The 10866-nt window shown below is 37.1% G+C and overlaps 1 protein-coding gene and 1 non-coding gene across 2 annotated transcripts; one reads left to right on the plus strand and one right to left on the minus strand.

Annotated features, from left to right (window-relative positions):
- Positions 1 to 8764: 8764 nt before the first annotated feature.
- Positions 8765 to 8871, minus strand: LOC140885902 (small nucleolar RNA R71). The gene has a single exon (XR_012151315.1). It is a non-coding gene; the product is annotated as a small nucleolar RNA R71 (small nucleolar RNA).
- Positions 8872 to 9501: 630 nt separating this feature from the next.
- Positions 9502 to 10368, plus strand: LOC140877838 (uncharacterized). The gene has a single exon (XM_073281424.1). The coding sequence runs from the start codon at positions 9502 to 9504 to the stop codon at positions 10366 to 10368; it is 867 nt and encodes a 288-aa protein (XP_073137525.1).
- The last annotated feature ends 498 nt before the right edge of the window (positions 10369 to 10866 follow it).

Genomic DNA, 10866 nt, shown 5'->3' on the forward strand with positions numbered 1-10866 from the left:
TAACAATATCAGCAAACCATGGAATAGAGGAACTTTCCTGAAAGATCTGCTCATCCGAAAACAATTCTTTTATACTTTCCCCCTCCTTAACATCTTCTAGCTCCAGCCTTGACAAATGATCCGCAACCTGATTTTCGCTCCCCTTTTTATCCTTGATCTCAAAATCAAATTCTTGTAGGAGAAGAATCCACTGTATCAAGCATGGCTTGGCATCCTTCTTGGAAAATAAGTAACGAATCGCTGCATGGTCAGTGTAAACAACTACTTTAGTGCCAATTAAATACGTACAAAATTTATCAAAAGCAAAAACTACGGCAAGCATCTCTTTTTCTGTAGTAGTTTAGTTTTTCTCTGCGGCATCCATGGTGCGACTGGAATAATAAATGGCTCGAAACATCTTCTCTCTCCTCTTGCCCAAAACAGCCCCCACAGCATAGTCACTAGCATCGCACATCAGCTCAAAAGGCTCCTTCCAATCCGGTACAACCATGATGGGTGCTGTGATCAACGCCTTCTTGATCTTCTCGAAGGCATGCAAACAATCATCATCAAATATGAATGTAGAATCTTTTTCAAGCAAATTACATAGGGGTTTAGTGATTTTTGAAAAATCATTTATGAATCGCCGATAAAACCCTGTATGGTCTAAGAAACTTCTGATGCCCTTGATATTCTTTGGAGGTGGAAGCTTCTCAAGGGCAACCACTTTGGCTCTATCCATCTCTAATCCATTTGATGATACTTTATGTCCAAGGAGAATGCCCTCTTGAACCATAAAGTGACATTTCTCCCAATTAAAAACTAAATTCTTTTCTTGGTACCTTTGTAAAACAAGAGAAAGATTATGCAAGCAATGATCAAAAGAGGAACCAAAAACTAAAAAATCATCCATAAAAACTTCCATCACATCCTCCACCATATCCGCAAAAATTGCCATCATACACCGCTGAAAAGTCGCCGGTGCACTACGCAGTCCAAAAGGCATCCTCCGAAAAGCAAATGTGTCATATGGACACATAAAAGTAGTCTTCTCCTGATCCTCTGGTGCTATCGTAATTTGATTATACCCTGAATAACCATCTAAGAAACAGTAATAGCAATAACCAGAAATTCTATTAAGCATCTGATCAATGAAAGGAAGTGGAAAATGATCCTTACGAGTAGCTTTGTTCAACTTCCTATAATCTATACAAATTCGCCAGCCAGTTATTGTACGTGTGGAGATTAACTTATTATTTTCATTTTTAGCCACATTAATCCTACCTTTCTTAGGCACCACTTGAAAATGAGATACCCAACTACTGTCAGAAATCGCATTAATCACACCCGCATTCAACAATTTTAACACCTCTTTCTTAACTACTTCTTTCATAGCGGGATTCAACCGCCTCTGATGATCAACATAAGGGGTATACGACTCTTCCATCAAAATTTTATGCATGCAGATTGTTGGACTAATACCCTTAATATCAGAAATTGACCATCCTAATGCAGTTTTAAAATTTCTCAAGACTCTCAAAAACTTATCATTTTCGACCTCAGATAGATGAGCAGAAATAATGACAGGACAAGTAGAATTCTCACCAAGGAATGCATAACATAAATGAGCAGGCAATCTTTAAGGTCATGAGTTTCAGAAGATACCTCGGGTGCACTATTTTCCAATGCTTCAGATTCCTTAGTACTCACCATTTTTTCTTTCGGAGCTCCCTCAAGGAATGCTTCTTGTTCATGTAGCTCCCAATCCTCTTCCTTATCAAATACCTCATCCGCCACTAAACATCTTTCTAGTGGATCAGTAATTCCTACACATGAAAAAGAATTATGAGAATCAATAATTTCAAAACTTTTACATGTACTTACCTCGTTTGGTCCTCTCATGGTGTGATAAATATTGAAAATCACAGCTTCACCACCAACTCAAAGTGTGAGCTCTCCCTTGTGGACGTCGATTAGCGTGCGTGCAGTAGCTAGAAAAGGTCTCCCAAAAATTGAGTTTCTTCATACTCATCCATGTCCAAAAACATGAAGTCATCTAGAAACATGAACTTGTCGACCTTCACCAAAACATCCTCCACAATACCCCGTGGGTATATGATACTTCGATCAGCCAGCTGTAATGTGATGGTGGTTGCTCTGACTTCTCCAAGCTCCAAAGTCCTGTAGACAGAAAAAGGCATCAAATTTATACTTGCTCCTAAATCACATAAAGCTCGATTTACTTTAGAACCACCAATAAAACAAGGGATAGTAAAACTCCATGGATCCTTAAGCTTTTGTGGCAAATTTTTCTGCAGGATTGCGCTATACTCTTCTGTCAGATTCACCACTTCATTGTCTTGCAATCTCCTCTTCTTAGACATCACATCCTTGATGAACTTGGCATAGTTGGGCATTTGTTCCAAGGCATCTGCAAATGGAATATTGATGTGTATCTTCTTGAAGATGTCTAGGAACTTGGAAAAATGCTCATCAAGTGCCTTCTTCTTGAACCGCTATGGGTAAGAAAGATGTGGCTTGTACATTGGTTTTGATTCAGATTCTTTCTTGGGCTCTTCAACAATGATTTCTTCAACCACTGGTTCTTCAACTTCCTTTACTTTACTCTGATCCTCAGCCTCTAAATTTTTACCACTTCTTAACTCCACCGCTTTGCATTGCTCTTTTGGGTTCACTTCAGTATTACTGGAAAATTGCCATCGATTCTGATCCTTCAAAGCAGTTGCAAGTTTCCCAATCTGTGTTTCCATGGATTTCATCATAGCCCCCAAATTGCACATATGTTTCTCCATGTTGTCCATTTGATTCTCAGTCCTCGACATCCTCTTGTTAGATTCATTGACATATGTAGCGACAACATCCTCCAAAGATGCTTTTCCTTCTCCCTTGTTTGTATTGAATCCCGGAGGGGGATTCAACACATTTTTGTTGTTGGCATAGGAAAACTTTTCATGGTTACGTAAGCCAAGATGATAAGTATTGGGCGTAGGGTTACCTCGATAATTTCCATAGCCTCTGGGATTTATGTACTGAGCTTCCTTAGGTGGATGAGATTCTTCTATGGAAACCGACACACCTGATGGATCTACTATACTCACCTTATTCATCGCAACAACCTGTGTAGTCAAGTAGATAATTGTGCAGTGATGGAAGTTAGAGGATCAACACTGTACACTCCCTTCTTGACTCCCATACGTTCAGATGGTCATTGATAACTATTGATAGACATTTGTTTCAGCATCTCATAGGCCTGAATTGGGTCCTTGGAAAATATGGTACCACCAGCAGCAGAGTCCACGGAGATTCTTGTAGGAGTGTTCAACCCATTGTAGAAAAGCTCTATTTCTTCCCAATCTGCAAAATTGTGATTAGGACAATGCCTCAACAAATATTTATACCTTTCCCATGCCTCATATAGTTGTTCTGAATCATGCTAATGAAAGGTGCTGATCTCAATCTTCAGCTGGGTGGACTTGGCTGGTGGAAAATACTTCGCTAAAAATTTCATAGCCATGTCCTCCCAAGTTGTTATGCTTCCTAGCGGCAATGACTGTAACCAACTTTGTGCCTTATCCCTGAGAGAAAAAGGGAACAAGCGTAAACGTATAATATCCTCAGAAACACCATTCATTTTTACCGTATCAGTAATCTCCAGAAAAGTATGCAAGTGTACGTGAGGATCAGCTGTGGCACTTCCATTAAACTAGTTCTGTTGAACCATGTTGATTAATGTCGGCTTCAACTCGATGTTGTTAGCATTTATTGTCCCTCGAGCAATTCCAAAATAGTGAGCCTGGATCGTCGGCCTGAAATGATCTCTGATTGGCACCAAGGGAATTTCATTGACATTTTCTTTAGCCATGTTTTGTTGTTCTTCTCTCCTCGCTCTTCTCAAAGCACGTGCAGTGCGTTCGATCTCTGGATCAAAGAGTAAAGAATTCGCACTTTGAGTTCTTCGCATAAACTGCAGTCAAGAACAACATAAATAGATTAGTAACTTAAAATAAAATAAATAAAAGCTCTAAATTAAAACTTAAACTAATTGGTAGCAAGACTAAACAAAATCAAAAATTACTCCCCGGCAATGGCGCCAAAAATTTGTAGTGAAAAATAATCGCAAGCGTACGAGTGTCAAGTTTTAATAAAGTAATGAATCAAGTATCGTCCCACAAGGAGTAAATTAAAAATATTCAGTACTTGTTATTATAATATTCCTAATTTTATTTAGAAAATTAAACTTTAGAGATTTGCTTAATAATTAAATAAATAGAAGAAATTATAAAGCTCACGCACAGAAAATTATTAAAAGATTATCAATCAAAGAGAAATGGTCTAGAGGTTTTGATTTCACCTGGTCTCGACAATATTCATTCCTAAAAAATATATTTCATGAATCTTTCAATTAATAACCAAGAACACTTAAATTATTCTATTTCCCTCTTCCGAGCAACAAATAGAGTATATCGATTATAGTTCAATTTCAATATCCCTATTAAAAATCTAGCTGTACTGATATGTGTAGCACAATGTTCCTTAAAGGTTCTATTAAAGTTATACACCCTCCCGAGCTATATAAACAATTAATAGTGTAGTTTCTATTGATCCTATTCAAAATCCCCTCTCCCGAGTGCCGGATTCAAAATAAATATAACAACTCAATTCATGGCCAGTAAATCGAGAAGACATTCAATTCTAGAAACACAATTAATCTACAGAAATTCAATTCATTAAAATCAAAGATTCATGAATATGTCTCAACCGGGTTACTTCAACCTCTAGACTATAAAAGTTTAGTTCATACTCAAATTCATAACCAACCAAATCATGTTTAATAATTCAAAAATAATTACACAATCAAAAGAAATAAATAAAGATGAAATAACAAATCCGTAGTCTTTCTTCTGTATCCGGTTGAAAAGCTCCTTCTTTGTTTCAAGAATTCTTCAAATCACGATCCAAAATCTCACAAAATAATGCTCTCAAAAGTGTTGTGTGTATGGCGGCTAGATAGATGCTCATATTACCCAGAAAAACTCCTTTTATATGCCCTAAAAAACGTCCAAAATATCCCAAGAAAACCCCAAAAGTTTCCATAAAAACTCGGACTCCTCAAATCTGAAAATCCGACGGCACGGGCGCTCAGTGGACACGCGCGGGCGCCCCTTTCTCTCGCACATTCATTCTTCAAAAATCACCATACGGCGTGGGTGCGCCTCTTCCTTGCATTTTCTCCCCAGTTTCTTCATAAACAGCGCGAGCACCCCTCATTCGGCATGGGCGCGCCTTCACCTCGAATTTGGCATTTTTCTTCTCTCTTTCAACTCTTGATTCTTCCTTTAAAATCCCATCTTTTAGGCATATTCCACTTATATTCATCAAAGTTCATTATTTCCTACAATCACAAAAACAACATCATTTCATGCAATATCTCTCAATAAATCACAAAAGTCAAGTAAAAATCATATACAAATTAAGTGCACAAAATACACTTATCACAAATCCTTCAATTCTTGATGACAAATTAAGAGACATTTCTTGGAACAATATAAATCTTTGAGCACCTCCTAGATTCATATCAGACTCCCCTTCTTCAAAAAATTTGTCCTCAAATCTTGCCTCTTGTCTACAAAAACCAAGCAAGAATTAGAAACTTTAAAAATATTTTCCATAGGCACTAGTATACCTTGCTCATTCAAAATCATATCAAGACTCACGAAATTTCTCATGCACAAATTAAACACCTCAACATCATTAGCATGCAAAAACATGATTAATATTCCATTAAGCATTACAAAAATCAAGTTTCTCCCCTTCTTAGACCTAGTTAACCCCAACACAAAATTCATAGATAAGTATAACCATTGTTCCCTAGGAATAAGAATTAATTTGCATGCAATATGTCACTCACAATTCCACTCAACATATCTTTTCATATGCAACCATAACAAATATTCATCCATCATATTCATTATTTTGGATTTCTCATAGTAACACCTCAAACTCAAAACACATGTTCTTTCATCAAACAAATCATGCAATGACGAACATGTAGAGAAAAACTTATTTTTTTTAAACAAATACTTGCTCACATAAAATTTATCATGAACACTGCACAAGTATTTTTCAAACACATCCTCAAAATCATTAACTCATTCAAACAATTTATTAGCATTTTCAAACCATAAGAACCTTGTAACCAAAAGAGATAAGAACTCGTACCTTTGTGATAGTGTAGTAACTACCACATTTTCTTTACCTCGTTGGTACTTAATCAACTCTTCACTAAAAATTTGAAATCCTTGAGAACTTATACCAAAATCAACAAGTTCTCTTGCACGAAACACTATCAACTTTCTAACATGCTCATAACTCAAAATATTCATATTCAACATGATTAACACAATTCTATAATGTTCAACATGCACTTTAAATTTTTTTCTATATACTAAGATATAATCAAAGTATACCACAACATATATATCTCTAAATTCATGCAAAACACAACACATCAATCCCATGAAAGTATTACGCACATTAGCTAGCTCAAAAGTCATTACTCGCCACTCAAGCAAATAAGACTTGTCACCTATACTATTCATGCACAATTGACTCACATCAACATAAACTAACTCATCAAATCTTTTAGTACGCACAAACTCAAGAGACTTAATATCAAGATTTAAAATTAAAGCATATTTCATAACAATTGAGAATTGAGATCATAACTTTGAATGTTGGTGATAGGAGTCATTTTTCCATGTTTTATTGTTCGTTTTCTTGATGTTTTGCATTAGTTTCATGTTGTCTTGTTAGTGTTTTTCAAATTTTGTTTGCATTTAGTGTAGTTTTATGTTTTTTGTTTACTCATATGGATTTATGGTTAAATTGGCAGGAAAACGATAAAAATCATATTTTCGGGCTTCATAAGGGGGTGCGCTCGGTCTGCAGAATTCAGCAGACCGAGCGCTGGCATAATTTGAAGAGGCAAAGAGTTCAATAAAATGGAGCGCTCGGTCGATAGAATTCAGCAGACCGAGCGCTCGCTGAAAAAATTGGGCAGAAAGTTGATGGATTTTCCAGCGCTCTGTCGGTCAAAAAGAGCAGACCGAGCGCCCGCGCGTGATTTTGGAAAATTTTATTTCGGGAGTTTTATATGGAAAGGACTCTAAGGGAAATGTATATATAATATTTTTAGATGTTTTGGGGGTTGGAAAAACACAGCAAATCAAGGCGGAGGCGGCTCTAAAGATCGAAACTTCTTCTTCTTGTTGGGAGTTCTTCTTCTTCACGATTTCTGAAATTTTATGTTGAAAACTTTGTTAGATTGAATTTTATTATGAATTGTAGTAGCTAAAGTCTCTTTTGTTGGAATTTAGGGGATCCTAACCCCGAAACATGTATTTGTGATTGAATCGTTGGACGAATTGATTTAGTTTTATGCGAGTCTTTGATTTTATCATTGTTTATTATTCTATGTTGAGGAGTAGCTAATTTTAACATAGATTCGTAAGTTGTGAAGTGTTGTCGAGAGATAGATTCATGATTCGGACGAGTGATAAAATCCATGGACTTAAAATATGCATAGAGATACGATATTTAGTGCATGTTGATAGGTTATACACCACCAGGTTTAAAGTTGTAGGAATTCAATGAACGCAAAGTAATCAGTAATGATAAACACTTAAATAGATTTAATTGTTTCATTAACTGAGTTAGATTGGAATAAACTCGAGAGAGAGTGTCGATATATCAGGAATTCTTGTCAAATTTATGAGTGTGAAAGTAACTTTCAATCGTCCAAATTCAATTAGGGGAAAGGTGAACCGAGATTCCAACAAAATTTCTTCAGATTATATTTTCCTGTGCTAAGAATTATTGCGATTTATTTTATTTTCATTTTAGGATTTTAAGTTGAATTATTTAATTTATAATTTTGGAATAATCAATGATCAAATTTTCGTTACTTTGGGTAGAGAAATTAAATAATTGAATTATTGTGATGTAGTCCCTAAGGACGATACTCGTACTCAGTACACTTTTCTATAATTTTAGTCGTGCACTTGCGATAATTTTGAGCATAAAAGAGAGATAATTATATTGAATTTAAGTGTTAGTATTTGCTTGATCAAGTTTTTGGCGCCTTTGCCGGGGACTATTGATTACTTTGATTTTTCTTATTTAATTTTCTCTACTTCAATTTTAATCACTAGTTTCATCTGTGAACTGCAGGATTCTCTTCCAGTGCATGCAACATTCACCCGAAGCAGAACTCTTGCCTTTTGATCCAAAAATTGAAAGAACTTTTCGCAGAAGAAGAAGGCAACAAAAAGAAGCAATGGCAGAACAAGAACGACTACATGAAGATGGGGAAGCTGAGAATAATGCACCACCTATCTACAGGTCAATGCTGGATAGTGCTATGCCATCTATCAAAAACGCCAGACCAAGCATCATCGGGATAAACATAGCAACAAATCAGTTTGAAATAAAGTCTGCCATCATTCAAATGATGCAAAACACGGTCCAGTTTGGTGGGATCACAATCGATGACCCATATGCTCACCTGACAAATTTTCTAGAAATATGTGACACTTTCAAGATGCAGGGAGTTTCTGATGACGCAATTCATTTACGTTTATTCCCTTTTTCGTTACGAGATAAGGCTAAAGAATGGCTAACAAATTTACCTGCAGGTTCCATCACCACTTGGGATGATCTCGCAAAGGCTTTTCTTACCAAATACTTCCCACCGTCCAAATCGATGAAGTTAAGAGCTGACATCACAACCTTTGCTCAAGGAGAATAGGAAACACTATATGAAGCATGGGAGCGCTACAAAGATCTATTGAGGAGATTCCCACATCACCAACTACCAGACGGTCTTGTGGTACAAACTTTTTATTATGGTCTTCCTTATTCAAATCGCACCATGTTAGATGCAGCTGCAGGTGGTAATTTATTACAAAAATCACCGGAAGATGGATATGAGTTAATTGAGGAGATGGCATCCAGTAGCTACCATCCTTAATTAGACAGGAATGCAGCCAGGAGACCCGGAGGAATGTATCAAGTTGATGCATTCACCTCAGTAGCAGCTCAGCTTGAAGTCATGAATAAGAGGATTGAAGAGCTAACTCTAGGGCAGGCTGCGATGCGTATTCAAGAAGTGTGGTGTGAGAAATGTGGTGCTGAACACTTCACAAAAGATTGTCAAACAGGCAATCCATCATATCAGCCAGAGGGAGGAATGGTGAACCATGTAGGGAATCAAAACCACCCTAGGAATGATTCATTCTCAAATACATACAATCCAGGGTGGAAAAAACATCCGAACTTTTCGTGGGGAGGACAGAACAATAAGCCATATGGGAATCAGAACTATGAAAAACAGCATCAGGAGGAGAAGTCAAGCATGGAACAGATGATGCAAATTTCATATCATCCACTGAGACCACAATGTAGAATCAGGATGCATTGATTAAGAATCTGGAAAATCAAATAATGCAGTTAGCTAAAGCGATTTCCAGTAGAGAGATGGGTACTTTGCCAAGTGACATGGAAAAGAATCCAAAGGAGCAGGTCAAGGATGTTGAATTAAGAAATGGAAAGAGAATCGAAGGTGAGAGACAAGGCGAGAAAGATTCAGAACCAGCTGTATTAGAGAAAACTACAGGTAAGTCTTCTACTTCCACACCACCACCCACATCACAGTCGAAAATTGTTATTCCACCACCTTTTCCTACAGCTCTCAAGAAGGCCAAGCTAGATTCTCAGTTTGCTAAATTCCTAGAAGTATTCAAGAAATTGAATATAAACATTTCCTTCGCCGATGCATTGATGCAAATGTCTAGCTATGCAAAATTCTTGAAGGAGATTCTCTCCAACAAGAGAAAATTGGAGGAGCATGCAATGATCAGTTTAACAGAAAATTGCTCTGCACTAGTTCAGAACAAGATCCCACCAAAGCAAAAAGATCCAGGGAGTTTCTCTATCCCTTGTATTATTAATGATGTGCAATTTCATAAGGCTTTGTGTGATTTGGGTGCGAGTATAAACTTAATGCCATATTCTGTCTTCAGGAAACTGAACTTGGGACAGCCGAAATCCACCAGGATATCATTGCAATTGGCGGACAGGTATATCAAATATCCCAGAGGGATAATAGAGGATGTGCTAGTGAAAGTCGACAAATTCATCTTTTCGATGGACTTTGTGGTACTCGATATGGAGGAGGACTTGAACATGCCACTTATTTTAGGAAGACCTTTCCTGGCAACAGGAAAAGCACTAATCGATGTCCAAAAGGAAGAGATACATTTCAGGAATCATTACAAGTTGCACTCATATCTCCTTCTCATGATGACTTAATCAATGTAGATATAGAAGAGATGACGGCTTACTTGATTTATAACCAGTCATGACAAAAAGGTGGCAAGCTCAGACTCGAAGATCTTGGTGACCGGAAGGATTTAGTCCTACAGAAACCAAGTCTTGAAGAACCACCAACTGTGAAATTGAAACCATTACCTACCCATCTCAAATATGTATTTTTAGGTGAGAATGAAAATTTACCTGTCATAATTTCTTCTTCTTTGACAGGTGAGATGGAGACCAGACTGCTGGATGTTCTCAAAAGTCATAAGAGTGTGTTTGCCTGGAAGGTCGCAGATATCAAAGGCATTAATCCATCTATCTGCATGCACAAGATATTAATGGAAGAGAACATCAACCCCTTGGTCCAACCACAGAGGAGATTGAATCCCAAGATGCAAGAAGTAGTAAAGGATGAAACGATAAAACTTCTGGATGCAGGTATCATTTATCCCATTTCTGATAGTGCATGGGTGAGTCCGGTTCAATGTGTAC

The sequence above is a fragment of the Henckelia pumila genome, chromosome 2 (genome assembly GCF_033568475.1).
Source record: "Henckelia pumila isolate YLH828 chromosome 2, ASM3356847v2, whole genome shotgun sequence".
NCBI lineage: Eukaryota > Viridiplantae > Streptophyta > Magnoliopsida > Lamiales > Gesneriaceae > Henckelia > Henckelia pumila.